At 38.5% G+C, this 27,782-nt stretch overlaps 1 protein-coding gene across 1 annotated transcript in view; it reads right to left on the bottom strand.

Annotated features, from left to right (window-relative positions):
• LRBA (LPS responsive beige-like anchor protein) overlaps positions 1-27,782 on the bottom strand; it is a 558,416-nt gene that overhangs the window by 128,222 nt on the left and 402,412 nt on the right. The window contains exon 47 of the mRNA XM_074950978.1: positions 4,406-4,558. Coding sequence (XP_074807079.1) covers positions 4,406-4,558 — 153 coding nt within the window. The remainder of the gene's footprint in view (positions 1-4,405; positions 4,559-27,782) is intronic.

Consider the following 27,782-nt stretch of genomic DNA (forward strand, 5'->3'; position numbering starts at 1 on the left):
TACACTTTGATCAAATAAAGTCTTCTTTACCAAAAAATATTGATTCATGCTTTCTGTTGTCAAACTATACAAGATATGAAGAGGAAATAAATTTACAAGTAAAAATTGTATTTTACAATTCTAAAATGTAGTTTATACTACATTATTAGACTCATTTAGCTGACTGTATGACACTGCATCAATCAAAATGTAGTATTATCCATCCACCTTACTCCTCTTTCTCCCAATACCACACACAAAAGACAGCCACATATGCAATCTATTCTATTTAAAATACATCCTATATACAGTTTTAAAAGAGGTTGGGAATCAGTTTTAAATAAGTTTGTCAGTCAATTAATGTTCTGAACCCCTGCTATTGACCCAGTAGTGTACAATCTGTTATTATGCACTGACCTACATATCATCTGTTCCTCGTACTGGTCTGTTCCAGGAAGACAGACAGCTGCAACACTATATCCCTGTTCAACCTGAGGACCATCTGACTTTAATTGTAGCACACAGCTTGATGTGGGTCTGCTTATGAGAAGCCAAAGTATCACACTGTAATAATCTGGAAAAGCAGAAACCTGCCAACACAGGGCTGAAAACAGGGGCCTGGGCTGTCTGGCTGGCTGACGGGCTGCAGGAAATATGATTAATGAGCAAGGTATAATGATATCAGAAACCTGATTAGCACCACAAAAAGGTCACAGATCAAAGCAGTATGCATTTCATGAGCTCCAATCATTGCATAAAATCTGTGGTCTTGAAAAGGTAAACTGAAATGCAAGAGGAAAAAAATCTGTGTGTGATAGCTTACAAAAAAGAGCACTTACAATACTATAATCATAATTTAGTCTGAAACAGGAAGTTGTAAGGAAATAGTAAATGAATCAGTGCTGTATTGTAACAACCATTTTTAATAATATTTCTGAGGCACTGAGTTTCAGGTGACTGCTAGTAAATATACTTATTCTAATTAAAAATAGCCATTTTGTTCATCATGCTAAACCCACAAATATTAAAAAGAAAATTAATCTTAGTATTTTTGCATACAAATTGATGGTTTTTATTCAACTGTAAAACAGAAGATCACTAATGGCACTGCCCATAAAAATATTCACGACGGAACCAAGCCTTACTGGCAGAATAAATTTACTTGTTGTACACACCCAGCTTAAACTAGTTTGTTGACTAGTTAGTAAAGGGCTTTAATTTAACACTGAAGGGCTGTTCAAAACTTTCTTTGTTTATGAATTACACTAATATTAGCAGGGATTTGTGGTATGGCCAGAAGGGCTATTATCAGAAGCAAAGCTCTGAACAAAGAAATGTATATGGTGCTGCTTTTCAAGTCCCTATTTTCTCCCTCCCCAAAATGAGATTATGCCACCAAAAATACTCTACTGCATCAAATTATAAAATACTTTCAAAATTATACCTTGAGGTAAAAAAAGTTTTATTGAGCAAAACATTCTTATTTTTAATAATTAGTTTGCATTTTCTCTCTTAATGAAAGAACTAGTTTAGGACAAAAACGTGGAATGAAAATCTTCATTTTTAATAAATGCATTATTAATACTGCAACTTTTACCTACATGCCAGATATTACGATGGATGGCATAATAACTAACATAAAACCTTTCTAAACTAAATAACTTTAGTAAGTCCCTTTCATTAATGAACATTTACTTGAAAACTAAACCAAGTGAAAAACAAAAATTAGATATTTACATCTGAACAATAATCTAGAGTTGTAAGAACATAGTTAAGTAATTTTTAAGATCTGAAAAATATTTAAACTATGAGTTAAAGTAATTTAAAATTTGAAAGTGCAAATGATCCAAGGCTAGGAAAGTACTGCCCCTTTCAAACCTGAAATAATGTTACTGCTTAGTAGACAGTTCGTTATATAATAAGAAACATGGTTTTCACTCTAGTTCTTTTTTTCTGAAATGATCTTTCAAGGAGTACCAAAATAAAGCAGCACTTACTATATAGATCCTAAGTAGATAAAGAAAAATACTACTACTTAGAATACAGACTGAGTGTATTACTATATAAGATATAGCTCTAAGGGGATACTACTTTAGTGTCCAAGAGTTTAACACTAATAATTAAAAAGCATCTTCCTCCTACTGATCAGGCACTTCCTCTGAGAATATAGCACAAGTGAGAGATATCAAGTAGAACTGCAAAAAGGCAGAGGTTATTAGCAACAGCCTTGGGAAATGAAAGAGCGGGGGAAAGGGCAGTCCTGAAGACAGAGAGAAAAAATGGATGCTGGGGTCAGAAAGGAAGAGAAAAAAGAAGGAGTGGGTACGGGAATATAGGAAAAGAAAAAGGAGTTGGGGAGTACTGTTTATGTCCCCAGCAGGAAAATTAGGATTTATAATGATCGCTGGTGCAACCCTATTAGCAGTGGACAAGGCAGAACTGTTGCCACAAGTGGAGCTAGAGTGTTGGATTGTGGTTCTTAATTTTGCCATTGGACAGACAGCTTCTATTGTGCAAGATTAGATTATGGGGTGGTAAAAACGCCTGTCTGTACTACAGCCTCCACTGATGTCCTTAACTTTCTTAGTGTGGACAATGACAGAAAGATGGACATAGTATATGCAAGGATTAAAAATACTGCTGTGAGCAAATCAAGATGCTAAATTACATTGAACAAGTCTACAGTGGTGTTTTCTGTTCTTAGAATGGTGTTGAATCATCAATGCATGCTGAACTAAAAGAGTCTGAATATCATATTCATAATTCACCAAACTTCATCAAGCTCTGTAATACCCAAAGTTGCACTTGAACCTGCATTGTTTAAGAGGTAGTAGCCTTACTATCTGAAGTCTGTGCATGTTTTAGTCTTAATTTGGATCAATTTCACATGTACTTTCCCTTAAAAGAATACACCTGAATTGTTCTAGAATACTTTAAAATTCAAAATCTTTATAACTTGTCCTATAAATATTGCAAGCATTAATATTCTTGATTTCCATTACCCCAACCATACACAGAGCCAAGCCTACACCCAATAGTATTTCCAAAGGCAATGATAGCATTACCTCACAAACAAAATGACAGTTAATGACCAATTGCTAAAGAGAGGAACCTCTGTTGAATAAATTCTTTTGCAACAGAGTAAAAAGCTTTAAGACAACCTGTAAAAAAGGTTTTTAATTATGTATATGCCTTTTTAGCTTCGTCATGAAGAAAAGGTTTTAAGTTTATCCTTCAACAACAGAATAAATGTATTCTTTCTGGTTTGTTTGTTTTTTAAACCTAAGAAATATTAGGAAGGTCAAGTCTGGTGTTTCCTGATCTTCTTCTAAGACATTTTAGCATCTCTGAAGTGTACAGTGGGATTTCATATCTTAATTAAATATTTTCTATGAGGGTTGCAAAGGAGAAGCTGAGTGGGCCATGGACAGACTATCAATTGTTACCTCAATGTTCAGCTTTATTTTTTTTTTTTAAGTTTCTATATGTTATGGTTGGCAAAAAAAAGTATGTCGCTGATGGAGAGACCTTTGAGTCTGCAGAGAGCCTGAAACAATAGCTCTGAGGTGTGAACTGCCCCGTTCATTTCAGTGGGTGCTAAACTCAGAAAACAATTATATTACTTTCAAAATAGCTCTGTTCAATTATTTCACTGTTCCAAGCATATAAGAAAGAGAGGAAATACTATATTATGAAGACCAACACACCAGGGCTTCCCAACATTTAGGAGGGAAGGACTCCCTGGGAGGGATTAGGGGGAAGAGGTGGGACATAGACAATGTATAAATTAAGATGTGTAGGCCTTTAAAACCACGTCACAATTACAAGAGGGTGAGGGGGGTGATTGGTGTTATTTTCCTGAAGGGCAGCTCAGCTTTCAAATGTCTGAAAAACACTCCCTTAATGGAAGGGGTGGGGGCACTGACTCTTTAAGAAAGACACCACTTCTCCCAAAGGTTCATTAGACACTGGAGTTAAATAAGTGTTAAAAAAAATCCAATAAAAATATACATTTTAAACAGCCTCCTTGAATGAAAATCAATCAATTTTCAGTCTCTTGTGATAGGACAATTTCATTAGTCCTTCAATCATCGAGTCTTTTGAAGGTATACAAGACCTGAATGTAAAAAAGAATTATGTAGCCACCCCCTACTCTACTTTTTCTTTACAATATCCCCCCCACGCAAATATTTGTCTTCACAATGTACAAAAAGTTTAAAGTGAAGAGTGAGAGGACAAACCTTCCCCCTCACCCCTTTGTAAGAAACCATTACTCCCTTATATTACATCAGATTATCATTTTCAATAATAGTTTAATGCAAATTCTATCTATACACAGAGGACAAGGACAAATGGTCATAAGGTATTTTAGGAGAGAAGTTGCGAGACCTGGCCCTCAACTGACAACAGATGATAGCCATCTTACCAGCCTGTTTATGCGAACAAATTCTTCTGGGGTTTTGGCCCATGGTGGAAGTTCAACATCAGATACCACCGTTCCATCATCCATCACACCTAGATTGTAGTTGTTGAGGTTGACAAACATCTCTGGGAGATAATAAAATTCAGGAATCAGCTCCTGTATACAAAGGAAAAACAATATCATGATATAAAGTCTAACATACAACACAGTTACATAAAGAATTAATGATGGGGGGCAGAGTGCAATACGGAGAACATTAAACACTCACAGGTAGAAATCCTCTCTCATTACTTTCCAAATCTGAAGAGGCTTTAAATGTTTGTGAAGCCCTGATCATGCTCTTAACACAATGGAAGGACCATTTTTCAGGAAATATTTCACAATATATTTTGTTGACTAAAAAAACATATGTAAAATGTTTTTGGTTACAGGTTTATCTGACAAATATTCATAGACAATCTTTTAAAACCATTTAGGTGAGGAATAAATTAAGACCTCATGGTGCAAACAAATTTTGGCTGAAACCTGAGACAAAACAGCTCCTTTCAAGTTGCATACCAATCCCCATGTTTAAAAGAATAACTACTAAGTGTACAAAGGGTAATCATAGCACTGCAGGCAAGCAGTGCCTGCTCTAAGTGTTATAATGTTGCAAAACACTAATAATTAAGGCTACGATTCTGTCATGGATATTTCTTAGTAAAAGTCACGACGGATCACGGGCAATAAACAAAAATTAATGGAAGCCTGAGACCTGTACCTGATTTTTACTAAAAAATTCCCTGGAGAGGAGGCAGACGGGGGACAAAGAGTACTGCTGGGGCTTGCAGCTGCTCCAGCCCCACCAGCTGCTCCTGCAACAGGGACGGACTACTACTACTACAGCCCCAGAGGGGCTGAACCAACCCTGGCTGCTGCTCCTGTGGCAGCCCTGGGGCTGGCCACTGGCCAGCTGTTCTGGCAGCCGCTGCTCCGAGGATGACAGCTGCTCCAGCCCTGCCCCAGAAGAAGTCCCAGAAAGTCATGGAATCTGTGACCTCTGTGACAGAATCATAGCCTTGGTAATAATTCCATTCACTCACACATACTGTCTGAAGCATTCACCATTTGGGCTGAAATTATCCATGTTTGGTCCCTGCTCAAAAGTAAATTTTCTGTAAAGTTTGAAATCTATGGAGTTATACCAGATTAAAACTAGAGCAATGCAGTAGTGGATCAGGCCCTCTATTTCCTTTTCCATTTCAAAATCCTGCTAACTCCAACCAAACAAAGGTGACAAGTCAAAAAGTCTGTTGTTGTTGTTGTTGTTAAGTATTCAACACTCCAGTACAACTCAACTGGTGGTGGCAACATCTGGAACATTCAAGACAGATCCTGCAATGAACTCCATGCAGGCAGACCACTACACCCAGGGGGAGCACCTCTGAAGTCAAAGGTGCTCCCGTGGGAGTGAAGGGGTCTACCTGCATGGAGCTTGTTATAAGACTGAAACTAGAAGTTTTATCATTGTCTATATCTGCTCTGAGTGAGATTAGGACACAGTGATTAACACAGCAGTGCCCTGTCTACACTAGTGCTCTCACTAACAGAGCTGCAACAGTGGTTACAACAGCAGGAATTTTTCAGAAAAACAATCATGCACACACAACTAATGAAGTTTGAATTTCTAAGCTTAATTGGAACAATTTTAGTATTAAGAGGCACTTTTTTTTTAAAAAGGAAATTTAAAGCAGACAATAGAACATTAAGGGCCCAGTTAAACACATAATGTCAGGAAAAGTCAAATTTCAATAGTACGGTTACCTTATTGCAAATGTTAGAGTTTACTCCAGTAAAAAATATTACCTCACCCACTTTGTCTCTCCAATATCCTGGGAGTAACATGGCTACAACAACACTGCAAACCAACCTACTGCATATATGTAATGTATATTTTTCCTTTTTAATTAAATGTGTAACTTAATATATTGCGGTCTATTCTATAATATATATTTATCGCATAATATGCAGGATGTATACAATGTGGTCTAGTTAATGTTGCTATTAGAACCATAACTAATTTTTTTATTTCCAGATTTTTGTAATTTGAACTGGGTGATGCAAACATTACATTTATTTAGAAAATGCCTATGTAGAAATTATGGGTTTTTTTTTTTTGCCTTTGATGTATTTTAAAGCATTTTTTAAAAGGGGACATTAACATTCAGTCTTAGGAAACACAGCAAGTAAAGGTGATAATTGGATAGATTTAGAAAAACGTTATGCTGCTAAATTGGAGAATTCCCTCCTCTGAATGGAACAGATCAATATTAGTAATTGCTTCAGGAAATTAATTTCACAGCAAGTGACTAGTGTAAAACTGGTATTCCGTGTAACAAGTGGAAACTGCATGCCACTTAACCAGCAGAAAAATACAGGCTGTTCTGTTGGCTTTTATGTGCAGTGGACCCCTGTGTGTAGCTATGTCAGAGGCCCAAGTAGATCAGATTTGAAATCCAGTCTTGACATGGGTCAATGGATCAGTGGTCTCCCAGATACCCCCTCAGGGCTAGCTATGGCAGAGCAGCTTTCCAAAAGCTGAGTGCAATAGGGAGGTCATCAGATTGTGGACAAGGTCAGTCTGAAGTAGCAGAGCAAAGACAGGAAAGATCTAGCAGGAATTGAGCTATTATCACCTCCATCCTTGTGTGAAACACTGCATGACTTTGAATTGTACATATTTTTGTTTACAGTCACCTTAATTAACTAAACAGGGTAAAAATGAGCTTGTATACCAAATGCCTGACAAGTACCTGATAAGAAGAAGTTTGAAACCAGTTAATTGGACAAATAAGGAAGGGAGTTGTAGCAAAGTTAAATGAAAGAGGTCTAATACCAAAGTTTCATCAAATTCATCATTTTACATCTCACATAAAGGAAGAAAGGCTACTATTAATTCAATAACAGAGAAATACATCAACTTACACCGCAAATATTAGCACATAGTATGATGCTAAATATTTTAAACATAAGCTCATCACATATGTGACTGATGACTTTTTAAATATATAAAAACACAACTACTCATTTGATTCTGCAAGATCAGAAAACATTTGGCTTTGTAGAATACACATGGCTTTCATTAAATTATGCAGAAATATGCTATGCTGAAAGGTAGCTACTTAAAAACAATCAGTTACTTCTGTTAATTTCCCCCAATTAAAAAACCTTTTATATAAATGATTTCATAACTTCAATTACTAGTTTTCAGGAAGATCTCTACAGTACCAAAGTAAAGCTGTTTTTCTTTATAACAAGCAAAGGCCTCTCTTAAATATCAGGGGCCTGATTTTGTTGCCCTAACCAACTGGTGTCATTTACACAGAGGCAAAGTGAGTGCAAAGTAGCTGTAAACTACCATTCTGATTTGGTAGTACTTTATACCCGCTTTACTGTCACTTTGCACTGGTATAAAGGAGTACACACAATGCAGGGCAACAGAGAATCTGGCATCTTTGCACCTAAAGATAATTTCAACTGAGGCATGTTAAAGGACAATACTCAAAGATTACATCCTTATCACGCTTACAAATTTTTACACTTCTGATGATGGCCTCCTTAGCAAGGTCAGTACTTTAAAATAGGTTTCAGAGTAGCAGCCCTGTTAGTCTGTATTCACAAAAAGAAAAGGAGTACTTGTGGCACATTAGAGACTAACCAATTTATTTGAGCATAAGCTTTTGTGAGCTACAGCTCACTTCATCGGATGCATTCAGTGGAAAATACAGTGAGGAGATTTATATACACACAGAACATGAAAAAATGGGTGTTTATCATGCACACTGTAAGGAGAGTGATCACTTAAGATGAGCTATTACCTGACGGACGACCCATCGCTCTCACAAATCTTGGGAGACAGGCCAGTCCTTGCCTACAGACGGTCCCCCAACCTGAAGCAAATACTCACCAGCAACCACCCACCACACAACAGAACCACTAATCCAGGAACCTATCCTTGCAACAAAGCCCGTTGCCAACTGTGTCCACATATCTATTCAGGGGACACCATCACAGGGCCTAATAACATCAGCCACACTATCAGAGGCTCGTTCACCTGCGCATCTACCAAGGTGATATATGCCATCATGTGCCAGCAATGCCCCTCTGCCATGTACATTGGACAGTCTCTACGTAAAAGAATAAATGGACACAAATCAGATGTCAAGAATTATAACATTCATAAACCAGTCGGAGAACACTTCAATCTCTCTGGTCACTCGATTTCTGACCTAAAAGTGGCAATTCTTCAACAAAAAGACTTCAAAAACAGACTCCAATGAGAGACTGCTGAATTGGAATTAATTTGCAAATTGGATACAATTAACTTAGGCTTGAATAGAGACTGGGAGTGGATGTGTCATTACACAAAGTAAAACTATTTCCCCATGTTTATTCCCCCCCCCCCCCCCCGCTGTTCCTCAGACATTCTTACTGCTGGAAATGGCCCATCTTGATTATCACTACAAAGGGTTTTCTCCCCCCCAGCCCCACTCTCCTGCTGGTAATAGCTCATCTTAAGTGATCACTCTCCTTACAGTGTGCATGATAAACACCCATTTTTTCATGTTCTGTGTGTATATAAATCTCCGCACTGTATTTTCCACTGAATGCATCCGATAAAGTGAGCTGTAGCTCACAAAAGCTTATGCTCAGATAAATTGGTTAGTCTCTAAGGTGCCACGAGTCCTCCTTTTCTTTTTACTTTAAAATAATGGCATTGTTTGTGCTGCTACTAGAAGCCTATTCTGGAGGACTTCTTACTTGGCCATAAATGTTTACTTCTGACTGAAAATAAGTTCAAAAACATTGTTTATGCTACATTTATTTTTTCTTAAAAGGATCATAGCATGTGCACAGTATTGCCCTGATCCTGCAATCACTTACTCATGTGAGTAGTTCTACTGACAACAATGGGACTACTCATGGGATCGAAGTTAGCATACACCTACGTGTGACAGAGACCTAAATGTGGTTCACCTCCCCACCCAGAGTTTCACACCAAATGGGCAACTTCCACACTAAACTGTAACAGCATTTTATTTATCTATTGAATGAAAATTACTATAGAGTTGTTTGATGCTTCTTTTGTTTGTAAGATTTCACAGGGGACTGCAAAATTGTCTGATTATTTTCATGTGGTAGTCCTAAATATTCACCTTGAAAATCACTTCAAGCATTTTCTTTATTAAAATACTTTCAGGGATTAGAAACAGGAATAAAACAGTGAAATCATTTTTAATGAAAATCAATTCTACAGGGTAAATTTTGTTATTCTTACATTCAGTCTCTACGTAAAAGAATAAATGGACACAAATCAGATGTCAAGAATTATAACATTCAAAAACCAGTTGGAGAACACTTCAGTCTCTTTGGTCACTTGATTACAGACCTAAAAGTTGCATTTCTTCAACAAAAAAACTTCAAAAACAGACTCCAAGGAGAGACTGCTGAATTGAAATTAATTTGCAAACTGGATACAATTAACTTAGGTTTGAATAGAGACTGGGAGTGGATGGGTCATTACACAAAGTAAAACTATTTCCCCATGTTTATTCCTCCACACCCCCCCGCACTGTTCCTCAGATGTTCTTGTCAACTGCTGGAAATGGCCCACCTTGATTATCACTACAAAAGGTTTTTTCCCCTGGCTCTCCTGCTGGTAATCGCTCACCTTAAGTGATCACTCTCCTTACAGTGTGTATGGTAACACCCATTGTTTCATGTTCTCTATGTATATAAATCTCCCCACTGTATTTTCCACTGAATGCATCCGATGAAGTGAGCTGTAGCTCACGAAAGCTTATGCTCAAATAAATTGGTTAGTCTCTAAGGTGCCACAAATACTACTTTTCTTTTTACATTCAGTAGTGTCTCATTCCTTTTTTAGTGCTTTTGACATCAATGAACTACTGAGAGAGTCAGGTGTTACTCAATATGAGTAAGGTGATAGAATCTAGCACATAGTATTTAAATAGGCCTTTCCATGATAGACTTCAGATGTTAGGGCTTACTGTGTCAGGAATTTCAATTTCAATGATTTCCTAATTCCATATATGTTGGAATGCAACCTATTTTAACAACTGTCTTTTCCCAAATGGACAACACTGATTTCTAAGGAAACTTGCTTTTTTAATTTTGTTATTATGAAGCAGCATCGATGAGGATTATCAGCTGAGCACTGGGAATTGTTTTTAACATATGCTACAGAGCACAGAAAGACACACAGAATGCAATCTGTTACATCTTATAGAAGCCCTGTTTTATTTTGTCCTTGATTTCTAGATGATAAGAGTAGTGTATTTTGAAAGAGAAACAGATGAACTGTAGAGGTATTTAGAATCAGTGAGTCAAATCCCCAGCCAAAAAACATTTTAGAAGAGATCAAATTTGGGACCTAAACTATTTCACAGTCCCTTTAAGCAATATTAAAGGTCTTACTATCGCCAGCCAAAAATGCACTAATAAAAGCTACAAAATGCACACTAGAAGTCCAGTCCAGCACTCTCATTGCCATGATTTGTTTCCTTTGCTACAGGACCTAAATGGTGCAGTTGGTACAATTGGTTAAAATACCACTTTAGAAGCTTTACATATAATGTCTGTTTCTTCCATATCAATTGGCCATATCAATTAGTCTCTAAGTACCCACAGTATCATATCTTTTCTGTTACATATCTACAGAAACGTAGAGCTGGAAGGGATCTCAAGAGGTCATCTAGTCCATCCCTTCACACAGAAGCAGGAACAAGTAGGCCTAAACGAATGGTTCTCAGCCTTTCCAGGCTGAATTGTCTGATTTCTCAGGCTGATTTGTCCCCAAGTTTCACCTCACTTAAAAACTACTTGCTTACAAAATCAGACCCAAAAATACAAAAGTGTCGCAGCACACTATTACTGAAAATTGCTTACTTTCTCATTTTTACCAAATAATTGCCAAATAAATCAACTGGAATAGAAATATTGTACTTACATTTTAGTGTGATACTTGAGCCTATTTTTAACTTGTGAGCTTTGTCTGAAGCCTGAGCCCCAAGTGGCAGGATTGAAGCATGTAGCTTAGCTTTGTGGGGCCCCCTCTGGCGTGGGGGCCCCAGGCAATTGCCTTGCTTGCCACCCCTTAATGCCAGCCTGCACTTGTGATCCCCCTAAACCCATCCCGTGACCCCCATGAGGGCTGCAACCCCCTGGTTGAGAAACACTGATCTAGATGAGTTGAGTACTCCCTGGAGACCTCTGCGTACCCCCAGGAGTATGTGTACCCATGGCTGAGAACCACTGACCTAGACCATCCCTGACAGGTGTTTGTCTAACCTGTTCGTAAAATCCTCAGTGATGTGGACTCCACAGCCTCCCTTGGAAGCCTATTCCAGAGCTTAACAACCCTTATAGTTAGAAAGTTTTTTGTAGTATCTAACCTGCAGATTAAGGCCATTACTTTTTGTCCTACCTTCAATGGACATGGAGAACAATTATTGATCACTGTTTTCTTTATAGCAGCTCTTAAAATACTTGAACACTGTTATCAGGTCACCCCTTAGTCTTCTTTTCTCAGGACTACCAGGTTTTTTTTTAAACCTTTTCTTCATAGCTGAGGTGTTCTAAACTTCTTTCAATATTGTGACTCTCCTCTATACTCTCTCCAATTTCTTAATGTGTGGCACACAGAGCGGGACACAGCACTCCAGGAGAGGCCTCACCAGTGCTGAGTGCAGAGGAACAATTACCTCCTGTTTTTTACATATGACACTTCTGTTAATATACCCCAGAATGATATAAGCCTTTTTCATAACTGCGTCACGCTGCTGACTCATATTCAGTTTGTGATCCAGTATAACCCCCAGATCCTTTTCAGCAGTACTACTGCCTAGCCAGTTATTCCCCATTTTATGTTTTTCTTCCAAAGCGTAATACTTTGCACTTGTCTTTATTGAATTTTATTTTGTTGATTTCAGACCAATTCTCTCCAATTTGCCAAAGTTGTTTTGAATTCTAATCCTTTCCTTCAAAATGTTTGGGACTCCTCCCAAGTTTGGTATCATTTTCAAATTTTATAAAGACATTCTCCAGTCCATTATCCAAGTCATCAATGAAAATATTGATTAGTACAAGACCCAGAACAGATCCCTGCAGAATTCAACTAGGTATGTCCTCCCAGTTTGACAGAAAACCATTAACTACTACTTTTTGAGTATGGTTTTCCAACCAGTTGTGCTTCGAAGTTATGGTAATTTAATCTAAACCATATTTCCCTAGTTTGCTTATAAGAATGTCATGTTTCACTGTGTCAAAAGTTTTACTAAAATCAAGATATATTGTATCTTGCCCCATCTCCTAGGCAGTAAACCAGTCCATAAAGGAAATTAGGTTGGTCTGGCATGATTTGTTCTTGTCAAATCCATGTTGGCTGTTACTTATTATCCTATTATCTCTTAGGTGCTTATAAACTTATTAAATAATTTGTTCTTGTACCTTTCCAGGTATCAAAGTTAGGCTGATTGTTCTATAATTCTCCTTGTTTCCCTTTTTAAAAACAAGTATTATGTTTTCCCTTCTTCAGTACTCTGGAACCTTACCCATCCTCCATGATTTCTCAAAGATAATCACTAATGGTTTTGAGATTGCTTCAGCTAGTTCCTTAAGCATCCTATCGTGCATTTCATCAGGTCCTGCTGACCTGAATATATCTAACTTACCTAAATATTATTTAACTTCTTCTTTCCCTGTTCTGGCTTGTGTTCCTTCCCCCTTTTCATTGATATTGTGTTAAATATCTTTTTAGAGAAGACTGGAGCAAAACAGGCATAAAATAACTCAGCCTTCTTGATGCTATCTGTTATTAATTCTCCTCCCCTGCTAAGTAGTGGACCTACACTTTCATTCATCTTTCTCTTGCTCCTAATATATTTATAGAACCTCTTTGTATTGCCTTTTATTTCCCTTGCTAGGTGTAACTCATTTTGTGTCTTAGCCTTTTTCGTTTTGTACACATATGCTCGTGCTATTCTTTTGTCTTCAGCTATTTGCCCATGTTTCCACTTTCTATAGGATTCTTTTTTGATTTTCAGACTATTAAAGAGCTCCTGAAGGAGCCATATTGGCCTCTCACTATTCTTCCTATATTTCCTTTGCATTGGGATAGTTTGCTGTTGTGCCCTTAACATATGTTATTTCTCTCAACAAATTGCACTAAATTCTCTCCCTCCCCCCCACCCAAAATTCTCATCAGGTTTCCATTCAAGGTCTTAATTTAATTAACAAAGTAATTAACTTTATCACTGGATTGTTATCCTGTTGAAATTCTCTTTTATGTAGTGGGATTCTTTTTCTGGATATTTGTTAGTTTAAACAAATTATATATTAACATATTAATTATGTTAATGAAAATTATACAAAACCAAAATGTATACAAAGGTACTATATGTATTTTGATAAATGGTTTGCTATGCTTTTAATAAGAACTGGATGAAAATTTCCATTCAACACTGATGTACTTAAGAGGTGATTACTTAGCAGTTAAACACTGCTAGCCAACACCAGTTATATGAGTATGCAAATATTTTACTCTATTCTGTAGGATTTACTGAGGATGCATGAGAAAATTATGCAGTGCTAATCCCTTACTAGGCAAAAATACAAAAACAGGTTGAATATATAATTTCAGCCCTTTTCTCCATGTCATTTTAAAAGTGGACTAAATTAGATTTTGAAAATAATTAGTGATGAGAAAATAAATTTGGTAGCCTTGTCACTTCTAGACTACGAAGCTTCTTATTCACAGAGAGTCCAAAGAATACCAGAAGGGCAATTTACATGAACATGAAAATTTTAGGGATTAAAATCTATGGACAAACTGCAGATAAAATGATTAAACTACAAGTGAAATCAGATTTTTATGTGCTTAATAGGGGAGAGGGAAGATTAAATGGTGAATCTTGCTAAAGGAGTTGCCTCTCCCAGTGGCTTGAAGTGCGGCCTACATCACAGATGAATGTATAACTAGCAGTCAGTTGTACCCTAACAGCTTTATCTGACCCAAATAAAAAAATGAAAGAACTGTTACAAATAATATGTGAGTAACAAGATCTCTTTTGGAAAGTATCATTTAGCAACAATTATTCATATAGAAGTGACTTAAAAGCAACATTTCCTGGTACTCCCATCTCCTCATACATCCTCTAAGATCTCAGCAACCATCTGAGGTCTCAGCAATCAGACCATCCTCGGAACAGTTGAAAGGACTTGGAACTTGCATGAGGAAATCCAGATGAACATAGGCTATCATATCCAGAAATCTAGGATAAGGGCAATGAGGCATTATAAGGATGTCTTAAGTTCTGAATAGCCTAATTTTTCATGCATATATGGGATCAAGCAAAAGGAGGCAGCAGGTCTCGGAGCACCATCCAGTCCCAACACAACACATTAATGTAGAAATCAAAGGCCCAAATGCAAAACCAAGGACACTTCTCTGATAGTGTCTGTGTGCATTCAGTATAAACTAATTAATTTACTGTTCATGTCTAACACCTCCTGACTGAAATTCCAGAAAACGCTAATTTTTAGGGAGTGACTGAGACTGTAGGTTGTTTTTACCTCTGAGGCATATCACCAACGGCACTACCAAGACCTTGGCAGAGCTTCTTGGGGCTGAGCAAAAGCCAAGATGAAACAATGGAAGAATTTGAAGAACTTAACTTTTGACCCAGACAAAAGTTCAGAATGCATAGTATGCTACCTCAGTACTGTTAATACAGTGGGCTAGACAGGTTTCTTCAAGTTTTCAGAGCAAGTGATCTCCTTCCAAGCTACAAAATGAACTCCAAGATTAACCTTAACCATGAATGAGAAAAAATTTGTAATCATAATCATAACAGAATAGCATCTAATTATGAAGTTTTGAAAAGTAAATTTTGATGAGAAACGAAGCCCCAAATCATTAAAATACGAACAATTCATTGTAATGGATAAGGTTGTTTTGCTACTGGAAGATGTTCCCCATGATTCTGAAAGCAAAAAATACACAACCTACAATTATTTTAAAATCAGCAGCAGCTTGTGATACAAAGATATGATGACAAAAGTAGAATAAGAACTTTAAAGACTTCTGCAACTAAAGATGAGTGGCACTCCTTTAGAGACAGAAACTAAGCGGAATCATAGAATCATAGAATATCAGGGTTGGAAGGGACCCCAGAAGGTCATCTAGTCCAACCCCCTGCTCGAAGCAGGACCAATTCCCAGTTAAATCATCCCAGCCAGGGCTTTGTCAAGCCTGACCTTAAAAACCTCTAAGGAAGGAGATTCTACCACCTCCCTAGGTAACGCATTCCAGTGTTTCACCACCCTCTTAGTGAAAAAGTTTTTCCTAATATCCAATCTAAACCTCCCCCATTGCAACTTGAGACCATTACTCCTCGTTCTGTCATCTGCTACCATTGAGAACAGTCTAGAGCCATCCTCTTTGGAACCCCCTTTCAGGTAGTTGAAAGCAGCTATCAAATCCCCCCTCATTCTTCTCTTCCGCAGACTAAACAATCCCAGCTCCCTCAGACATTGGCTATCTAGAGAAATTAAGTTGCAGGATCTTGTTCCAGGACAGGTTGTCTTGCAGTAGCCCAGTCAGTGTTGCCAAGTGAACAGCATGTTGGATGAAGGGGTTATTAATCCATCTCTTTCCCCTTTGTGGATTATCTAAAGATCATCCCACACCAGATAAATTCTAATGGTTCCCAAATGGTTCTTCAGCTCCCTCATAGCACAAAACAAGAACAAACAAAGCCGAGTTTCCTTCCTGCACATGGAAAGACCAACTTCTACATTTTCTTATAGATGTGTCTCCCTGTTGTGCATAAACAGAATATATTTTATTCTGCCTCTAGAGAAGAGTTCAGCTCATTTAGGTGCCCAAGGATGTCAGTAAATTAGATTAAGCCTGCCACCCAAGATGAATTATTAAAGGTCTCAGCAAGTAGATATTGGATTGTGATGTGGAAGGCTTCATATTTTCAGCAGAGAGCATTTCAGACACTCTAGATAATATGGTTTTGAATCTGTGTAAAACCATTTTGTTTTGTTTTTTTCTGAGCCATCACTGGAGCAATGTTCCATTGTCCTTTTCATGAAAAAAAAAATAATACAGTCATTTTATATAGAATTTTTTACCCCTAGATCGCTAAGCACTCTAAAGGAAGTATCACTATCCTCTTTGTACAATTGGGGAAACTGAGGCACTGTGCGGTTAAAAGCAGTTTGCTCAATGGTAACACAGATGTCAATAGTAATAGCAGAGCTGTGAATAATAAACCTTGGTCTTCTGGCTTCCGGTATAGTGCCCAGCAGAACCAAACATAGCGGCTATTATCTTGGTCATTATCAGGGAATGAACTCATTACCTCCAAAGCTAAGCCATGAGCTTCTATAGCTTAAGATAAAGGGTTATGCCCCCTAGTTGGCAGCTGTAACGGACTGAGGGTTTGTCTACCCTTACAGTGCTGCAGTGGCCCAGCTGCACGGCTGTAGCGCTCAGTGAAGACGCTAACTACGCCGATGGGAGAGCTTCTCCCACTGACATAGTGATGTCTACACTGGGGGTTAGGTGGATATAACTATTGTCACTCAGGATTTTCTAACCCCTGAGCGACATAGTTATACTGGCATAAATTGGTACTGTAAACCAAGCCTTATTCTCTGCAGAACAAGCACAGAGAGAGAGAGACATAACACACACTGAACATAGGGTTATACAAATTCTAGCAATTACTGACTACCATCATGGAAGTCTCGGTAGTGTCCATGGAGCTTCGTTATTATAACCAACACATCCAGTGTTTTAGTTTGGTGACATATTTTCTATGTGTTTGGCTACTTGCACTTTGTCTACCACAATAATGATTTTTGACCTATACTGTTTTGCATACATGTAGGCACATATACAGGTGCCAATTTCATACTATTATTTGCAGAGGCTCTAGCAGCTTGCTGAGCATGCACACATCTTCTACCAGCTGTGGCCCTCAAGTTACAGCAACATGGTTGTCTTAAATGGATGTGCCATTACAGGACTACTGTACAGACTTTTTCTTTCAAAATGTACATTTTTTCACAGTCTCCAAAGACCTACAGTTTGAGAAACCCTACCCCGGAGGTCCTTAATTGCAGGATCCTTGAAAGTTCTCACTCCATTATTTCAAGTGTGACTATAGTTATAAAACTTCACCTGCTCATGGTCAGAGTTAGAAGTTTTGAGAGAAAGAGTCACAAAGTATTTTTTTGGTCTGGACAGGGGTCACTAACTTTGAAAATTTGACAAACTCTGCCATAAGGTACCACAACAGACTCAGTGTGACAATGAACTGCAGATTTGCTGATGTCATTTGAACAGACATGACACTTTCACTTGCGGAGAGGCTGATGAACTGGAGGTCAGAAGCAAGAAGATGTCTTTGCAAACTAGGCACTTTTTCTATTTGGCTAATAAAACTTGCAGGATCTTAGGATTCTTCAGCAACTTAGCGGAGGTTCAAGTTTCTTTACTATTCTGAAAACTCACATCAAAGTTGGGGATTCAAGTATGCACTCTTTCTCACCCTCCCTCCCCAAATCTTGTATTAGAAAGAAATTTTAACAGATAAAAACTAAGTGGAGGGCTAAGGCCTGGGGCCATACTGTAAATTTCCAATGGTTATACATTAAATAATTTTATTTTTAACTCCAAAATCTTATTTATAGTAAAATCATATTAATTTTCAGCCTCCTCCTATGCTTCCTGATCTATTGAAATAGTCTGTTGCCCACCAGGGACACTCCTGACTGGCTGAAAAATAGTAAGTTTTAAATGTCAGTTAGGCCTTGTGCCCCCTCCAAAAGTGTATCCATTTTCCAGTAGCAATTTATCTTGTGTAGCTCATCCTTAAGAGCCTGAGGCAGTCCACACCAGTTACAGCAGACAATGAGTAGTATTTTGCTAAAGCACAGAGGCACTTTACCCATGAAAGCCGGGTTCAGAGTAACACTGACTCAAACTATGCAATGCTCATGAGTTTAGCCTTGCAGCTAGCTCACCAAGAAAGCATTTCCGTTCATGAGCATTAAGCTACTAAATGTTTGCTGCCACCAGCCTGATTCAGGATAATGATGAAGGATGAGTGAATCTCCTTCATATGATTCACAAAATACTCCAACACCAGTTATGAATTCAGACACCCATTGCCAGCATAATCTTGCTTTCCTTTACAATGCTAATATGATAGGACACAAAAGATACAAGACTGGCTTCCATTTCAAACAACACCCCCCTACCAGGGACATTGGAGTAGGAGAGGCAGTTCAATCTGCCCACAAAGACGTTGGATTTCCCAAATTTTATACATGAATATAAAATACATGGTGTTTTTATATATTTTCCCCGTAGTACTCCACAACATGCATGCTGGTCACCAAAGCTTAGGGGTCAGCTAACAGAATGTCTCATAACTCCATGATTCCATGCAATAAATCAAATGCTCATCCAGAAAACCAATTTAAAGAAAGTGCATTGGGGATGTAGCTGTTAGAGCTATATATTTTTAAATACATTTCTTCTGATTTATCAGGGAGGTAGCGGGAGAGAGGTATAAAGGGAAAAAAGATGGAAGCTTCCTGATGCTAGCTATTTCCAAGTGGCACTGGAGTTGGATTATCTTATTCCAGCTTGCTCACTTGTGTGTTCTCTCTCTCTCTCTCTCTCACACACACACACACACACACACACACACACACACACACACACACACACACACAGAGTCTTAAAATTCAGGAGAAATACTATTTTTAAAATATCAGGAAAATCAAAGGAGAATGTATCTTTCAAAATACCACAAAGCACTATGCAGTATTTATGGTGCATAATAATTAATGATGATTATTATTTGTATTGTGGTGGCTCTAGGAGCCCCAGTCATGGATCCGGATTCCATTTTGCCAGGTGCTGTACAAAAACAGAACAAAAAGACTGCCCCTGCTTCAAAGAGCTTGCAGTCTAATCCTGTTGTGGAGTACCAGTAAAACCAAATTCGTGAGTGTTTTATAAATACGTATAAAGCAATGTGGTTTAAAAAGTGATTAATAAAGATTCATATTATCTTTCAGTCTTCAACTATTAGAATTCAGTGTTGTACAATGTATAAAACTGAGGATGATTGGTCAGTCTAATTATCCCTTTCACTCTTCAGAGGTAATTGCAGACCAACCACTGATTATCAAACAGACTGAAGTCATGATATATTATGAATTTTCAAGATATATCGATTTATAGCTATAGTGTAGTTACAGAAACAAAAGATGACAAATCTTTTCATACACATAGGTGTGTATTCATTCATTTGTAGAAGAAACATAGTTACAGGCATGCCTCAGAAAAGGTAACCTGAACATTCACAAACCTACTGTATTTGACATTGCATTGTGCAACTTAATGCAATCTCAGATCAAGAACATTTTCCATCCTAAAGATTGCAGAACTATCCTTATTTGAGAGTAACAGCCGTGTTAGTCTGTATTTGCAAAAAGAAAAGGAGTACTTGTGGCACCTTAGAGACTAACCAATTTATTTGAGCATGAGCTTTCGTGAGCTACAGCTCACTTCATCGGATGCATCCGATGAAGTGAGCTGTAGCTCACGAAAGCTCATGCTCAAATAAATTGGTTAGTCTCTAAGGTGCCACAAGTACTCCTTTTCTTTATCCTTATTTGCTATTTTATACAGCAGCTCAAAATTATCTGCACTGACAGTCTAAGTGTAGTTAACAGAGTCAAAGTTCATGTCTGTCCAATACTTTAAAATGTAGTTTTACAAAATTAAGTATGCTTTTTATTCATCAGAACAGAATACTAGGCTCTGGATAAAAAACATACGTTTCTCATTTTTAAAAGCATCAGTGCTGAACTGATAAGTAAATAACGACAGAGCAGCTTGGCATTTGCAATTTGCACTTTCTTCCAATTTACCAACTAAGTATGAATTTGCATTGCTTAAAGATATAGGTAGGAAAGAGCTAGGTAACAAGGTTTAATGCAATGCATCACCTCTTGAAATCAAAATTTGAAAGGTTCAGCCAAAGGTTATACTGCAATTCATGATTAGTCTGATGCTTTGATCACAAATCCCAAGGCTTTCATGGCACAATGACAAGGATTGGTTGTGACCACACATATGCTTTAGCTTTCTTTCTTGAAGTGTGATACCAACTGACACAAATTGCACCAAAGCTAGCCCATATGATTCTTTTGGGTGACTTCCAATGCCTCCAAACAAGATACTATGCCTACCAAATTACATAAGGGCAACAGATAAAAATAGTTCAATGCCAATGAATTATTTGTATTTATTTTCATAAGGAAGCCAACATAATTCCCTCTCTCAACTTTCTATTCAATGGCTCTAAATGTTCAGTAACTTCTCAACCAGGAAGAAAAGTAAACCCCTTTTACTTTTTTGTTCTCTGTCTCAATATCTCCTGTTGAAGCTGTTCCACTTTGTATAAATGCTCACATATTCAGTGGAACAAGGTCTTGCAGTTGGGGGGTCTCACATCCCAGGTGAGAGTCCCAACCAGAGGGCTATAGAATCAGTCAGTCACTCACTCACTCTCTCTTTCTCAATGAGTGGTTATTCATTCAAAGTGGAACAGCGTCAACACCAAAGACGGAGACACTCTACCTTCCTGCCTGAGAATACCTCATAGCCCAATGGTTAAGGCACTGTCCTGGAAGGCAGAAGAACTGTGTTTGAGTCCATGCTCTATATCAGGCAGAGTGGGGACTTGAACCTGTCTCCCCCACATCCTGGGTGAGTGCTCGAACCACTGGGCTATTGTGTAAAAGACCTCCTCCTCCTCCTCCTCCACAGTTTTTTGTGAGAAATGACTGACCTGGTTAAGATGCCTATCTTCAGGAGAGGAGTCCCCCAGGGGAGAGAAGTGCCTCTGTAACTAACTTCCTCCCATTAAGCCCCACCCCTACCTATTGGCTGGGTTAGGTGGCAGGTTCCTTCCCCACTCTGAACTCTAGGATACAGATGTGGGAACCTGCATGAAAGACCCCCTAAGCTTATTCTTACCAGCTTAGGTTAAAAACTTCCTTAAGGTACAAACTTTGCCTTGTCCTTGAACCGTATGCTGCCACCACCAAGCGTTTTAAACAAAGAACAGGGAAAGAGCCCATTTGGAGAAGTCTTCCCCCAAAATATCCCCCGCAAGCCCTACACCCCCTTTCCTGGGGAAGGCTTGATAAGAATCCTCACCAATTTGCATAGGTGAACACAGACCCAAACCCTTGGATCTTAAGAACGATGAAAAAAGCAATCAGGTTCTTAAATGAAGAATTTTAATTAAAGAAAAGGTAAAAGAATCACCTCTGTAAAATCAGGATGATAAATACCTTACAGGGTAATCAGATTCAAAACATAGAGAATCCCTCTAGGCAAAATCTTAAGTTACAAAAAGACACAAAAACAGGAATATACATTCCATCCAGCACCGCTTATTTTACCAGCTACTAAACAACAGGAAATCTAACGCATTTCTAACTAGATCACTTACTAACTTACCATGTTGGCTTTTGTGAATCCCATTCTTGGGCACCTAACTATTCCCATGCATTGTATAAGGAGCTTGGGTGCCTACCTCCAGATTGCGGATTCCACTAGGCAGCAGGTCACCTAAAAGTTTAGCACTGCAATGCTGACTCTAGGTCTCTTTTATGGATCCAGTCTTTAGCAGCTGTTCCCACACCAGGGCCTACTACCGAGACTACTGCTTTTCGGAAATTCACCTGTTCAAATGAGCTCTAGCTGGCCGTTAGAAGGACTTTTCAGGTTACCACCTGACTCTTGCCCCACAGCCTCAGAAGAAAGGCAATTTACCCATCACAGGTGGGGCTGTGCCCATCTCACAATAAAGGGGCCAGATACCCTGTGACAAGTGCACAAGAAACTTTTAAATCTAAAGGGGAAATATGATGAATATTCCAGATGAAGTCTGGGCTTAGTCTTTGACTTTGGTTAGAATCTCACACACAAAGTAGTGAAAGTAATGACTGCCTGAAAAAAAAGTTATATATTTTTAATAATGAAGTGATATAAGATATTCCCCTTAATTGCAGAGATTTTTTGCTCCACCCCAATCCTATACCTTTTTCTGTGATCACAGTCACAGTAATAATACTTAATACACATATACAAATATTTCCATTTCAATGTGTTTCAGATAATTTAATCAGCCTTGTGAAAAAGATATCATTCCCATTTTATATATGTAGAAGCTGAGGCAGAAAGGGTGAAGAATTTGTTTGTTAGACTGAATACAGTAAAAAACAAGCTTCACAAAACAATCTTACCCACAGTGAAACGTAGCCTACATAAAGGAAGAGCACTTAAATTACTGTAATATATTTAAATGTGCACAAGCCAGTCATATTAAGTGCCCTGGGGCATCATTTATAATTTGGGAAAAAGTTTTTTGTATGCGCTCTTCAGAAAGCATACAGCACACTGGAGAAATAAATATTTTGGAGCTATTCAGAAGTTTATTAAACATTGCAAAACATTTTCCAGAGGAACTGAGGCTAGAACACAATGTAGGCTGTTATATGAAGAAATATGGGGAAATTCTGCAAGGGCAATAACACCATTTACTTTGTTGCTCTCGGTTTAAATTATTTAAATTTAAATTATTCATCACTTCAGTTTTGTATAATTTGCACACACAGGTATAATAATGGAAATAGTTCCTAAGAGAATATGGCATTTTCAATATGCCATTTGCACTCAGATACGATGTTGCCATGGGATTGTTATAAGAACATAGATGTAAAATTAGTTGGAGCCTACATTATAGCACATGACAATGTCTCCTTACTAAGAACACTTTAGTTTTAGATTCTTTTCAAAAATACTGAAAAAGGGTGGAACCGCTCCTTCAAGTAAATTGTTTTGTTAACCATACCAGCTTAAGAAAAAAAAAAATCTCAACACTTCCAGCAGCTAAGCATGTCACAGGGGGTTCAGAGAACAATAACTAATTGGACTCACTTACGAGGAAAAATTAAGAAAGCTAAAAATGCATAGCTTGGCTAAAAGACAACAAAGGAGGAACCTGATCACCTATAAACATATGAAAATTATTATTATTTGAATTACATTAGCACCACGGGCCCCAACCACAATCAGATCCCCACTGTGCTGGGCACTGTAGTCTGTAAGTATACAGAGTTGCTTCCTTCAAGTATAAAGATAAGCTATAGGTAGAAGGCAGTAATGCAAGGGACCTACAGGCATTTAGCATAAGAATATGAGGCCTATAAGCCTTAGCATAAGTTAGTTAACCAGAAGCTGCCAACCCTCCAGGATTGGCCTTGAGTCTCCCAGAATCGGCATTCATCTCCCGGTGACTACTGAATGCAATTCAGGAGATTTTAATGGGATATTTTAAGAAAATGACATTACATCATGTTGGGGGAAAAAAAATCTCCTTGAATAGCTTCAGTCAGAGTTAGCGACTTTAACTAGAAGTGAGATTAGGTCAAAAGCTATAAAATATAATGCTGTGATAAACAATTATGCTTAAAATGTTGACAGATAGCTGCAAGAAATTAGTTGGATTACATTTTGTGTATTTTACATTAGGAACATCAGCAGACGTTCAACCGCAGGATTGCTAAAGTAACCAACTGACTTATATACTAATAAATCTGAGGTCTTTAATATACTAACCTATAGGATAAGGATGCCCCAACATTATCAAAGTGACAAAGTTTAGATATGGACAGACGAGGCCAGACATCCTTAAGAATATTCGTGGTGGCCAGCAAACTGTAGAACAGGATTAAGCACGGCCTAGACTGTAGAGATCTTTTGAAATGCCAGAGATAGGACAGAATCTTCATGGACCACCACTTGTCTCACCATCTCTGGCTCTCCACAAGGATGGTGTGCATATACTCTTGTTATGACGCTGGATGTTAAAACTGTATTATATTATTGCTGCCAACTTGTTTGAGTTGGAGTGTTTGGGTGTTTAATAATTGCGTTAACAGAACTATTGCAAAGTCCGAAGCTTTTTCCTAAGTGTGAGTGTTGCCACTGTGCATACTGGGGTTCCCAACTTAATAGTAATTCTACTAACACTGGGGCTGATTTTAGGACTAGACCCTACCAAATCTCAGAGTATTAATTGGGAATTTTTAAGTAATCAAGTTAACTAAAACATAATCAATAGAGAAGGCTACAAGAGACAGTCCTTGCCTCAAAGAGTTTACAATCCGAACAGATAAGACAAAGAGTAGATGGGGAAGCAGAGAAGCCAAGTGACTTGCTCAAGGTCATGCAGTAGGTCAGTGACAGAGTATGGGGAGAGAACTCAGGTTTTCTGAATTCCACTTCAGTGCTCTGTCCACTGGACCACACTGCATCAAATATAGATAAGATATATTACTGTGGTACAAAGAGATATAAACAGGTAATATTAAAAATGGAACATGCAGCCTACAAGAAAAAGCTTCCAGACTCAGCTACAGACGACTTGAAATAGTGTCCCATAGAATGTGGTGAAAGACCACCACTTGAGACATTTGAAATTAAACTGGACACTATACCACAACATGTACTTCAGGAAATTTGCCTGCATTGGTAACCAAATTGCCTGGATAAATATGGATATATCTTGAGCACCATCACACTGAATGCTGAATACAGGATTTAAGAGACTCAGAGAGGCAGTCACAGTATGGAACATCTTCACTGTTCCTCCTTGGATAGAATGGTCATGTTTTTAAGGGTCATTCTAGGTGTGTTTATGTGTTGGGGAAGTCTAGGGAGAGATTAAGGAAGAAACAGACACACTTTACATTCTTCCCTATTAAAAATACATCTCTTTGTAAAGGATTTCCATCGCTGGAACTTAAATCCTCATCTTCAGCTGAGAAAATGTCCTGTCCTGACAAATGAAAGCTTATCCCTGGGCTCTGTCGGATAGAATGTCCGCAAATGACTTAAGCATTCTCAGTGGATTGCGAAAGGAAAGATAGTGTCTAATGGGAGGAAGTCAGAGGTTACTGAAAGCAAGGCCTAGGACCCTGATGTGCATTTGATGTTGGTTGGGAAGCACATATATAGTCCAGTGTACCAATGTAACGAGCTCTTCTTGACTTGTCCAACTCAGGAAGGAGCTACAGCAAGCTGGACTAGTCTGAGCTTTTGTGTGGCCTCTTCATTCAGCATCATGTACAAAGAATTGAAGTAGTCCAGTACAGAGATGACAAAGACTAGGAAAACTGGCCATGTCTTCATCCAAGAGGAAGAACAGCAGACTCCTAGCTAATGAAAGATGTAAAAAAAGCATTTCTCATCACTGGTATGGGCACACCAGAGAGTTTAGCAGAATTCAGACTGCACAAACATCTTGAAAATGAGAAGCCAGATACCCTTGCTAGAGAAGCCATCATTGTTTCTGCCACTTCTTCAAAGTACTTCCCTCTTGCTATCAGCATAATCTCTGCTTTCTTGGATAAAAGATTGGGTCAGCTACTTTTCATACACAGATTCATTGAGTGTTGTGGTGAAAGTGTTATCTGCTTCAGAGAATAAAATAAGAACTGGGTCTCATGACATATGGATGGTATTTAAATTCATGATTTCCCCAAGAGGTCAAATACAGATGCTAAAAACTAGAGGAATAAGCTCTGCTCTCATGGGACTGCAAGTGTGAACATTTCTGTGGAAGAATAGATGCCATCACAACTCTATGGAAATCTAGCCAAAAACGAAACAGAGCAAGCTCAATCCCATACACCAATGGGCCAGTAGTATACTGTGACATATATCTAAGGCTTTTTATAGATTTAACAGTATTAGAATGGATATTTGTCCATTGTCTGGATGAGACAGTTTACTTTAATGAGCAGCATGATTTCCACATCATATGAAGTCTGATTTGGGTAGGCCAAGAATACTGGTGGTGTTCAGCTGCTAAAACTGGCTTGCCACGACTTTCTCAATAACTGGACCTGGGACAGATCGTGTAGGAGTCTTTTTCTTTTCTAACTTCTGCATTTCTATGAACTGTAAAGCCAAGGGCTGAATATACACCTTTAGGTACTTTATCCTTTGACACTGCAAGGGCTGATCCCTCCAAAAGAAGGTGGGGATGGAACTTGATTGGACAATGTGAGGAAATCCCTACCGTTTCTGGGGAGAGATAAGTTCAGTTCCCTTTGTTCTTAAATCAGATACCTCTCAACCTTTTTTCTACACAAAGTTAATGATAATAAACACATTTTCAGAGATAGTCAAAGCTGATGAATAGGGCCCTACCAAATTCATGGCCACGAAAAACACCTCATGGACTATGAAACCTGGTCTCCCACTGTGAAAACTGGTCTTTTCTGTGTTTTTACCCTAAACTATACAGATTTCATGGGGGAGACCAGCATTTCTCAAATTGGGGGTTCTGACCCAAAAGGGAGTTGCAGGGGGGTTGCAAGGTTATTTTAGGGGGATTGTGGTATTGCCACCCTTACTTCTGCACTGCCTTCAGAGCTGGGTGGCCAGAGAGTGGCGACTGTTGGCCAAGCGCACAGCTCTGAAGTCAGTGCCCTGCCAGAAGTAGTGCAGAAGTAAGAGTGGCAATACCATACAATGCCATCCTTACCTCTGCACTGCTGCTTTCAGAACTGGCGACTGGAGAGTGGCGGTTGCTGACAGAGGGCCCAGCTCTGCAGGCAGCAGCGCAGAAGTAAGGGTGGCAATACCATACCGTGATATCCTTACTTCTGTGCTGCTGCTGCTGGTGGCAGTTCTGCCTTCAGAGCTGGGGTCCTGGCCAGCTGCTGCCGCTCTCCAGTTGACCAGCTCTGGAGGCAGTGCCGCCACTACCAGGAGCAGCACATAAGTAACTGTAGCAGTACCGCAAACCCCCTACAATAACCTTTGACCCCCCCCCCCACATACGCACACACACACAACTCCTTTTGGGTCAAGACCCCTACAATTACAACACATTGAAATTTCAGATTTAAATAGCTGAGATCATGAAATTTATTATTTTTAAAATCCTGTGACCGTGAAATTGACCAAAATGGGCCATGAATTTGGTAGGGCCCCACTGATGAGGTATATCAAATTCAAAATATCCTACTTCTCATTAGTTGGACACCCTCCTCTCAGAAAACTTTGAGAATTATGGAAGTGCCTGGGAACAACTTAATAGTAAGAATTGTAACCTAAACTCAGCTTAAAACTGGGCATGAATTCCTGCTTTTCTCTAAAAGCAAATGGCCAATTGATGTGAAATTTCACATGTGATAGTTT

Source organism: Natator depressus, chromosome 4 (assembly GCF_965152275.1).
Source record: "Natator depressus isolate rNatDep1 chromosome 4, rNatDep2.hap1, whole genome shotgun sequence".
Lineage (NCBI taxonomy): Eukaryota > Metazoa > Chordata > Testudines > Cheloniidae > Natator > Natator depressus.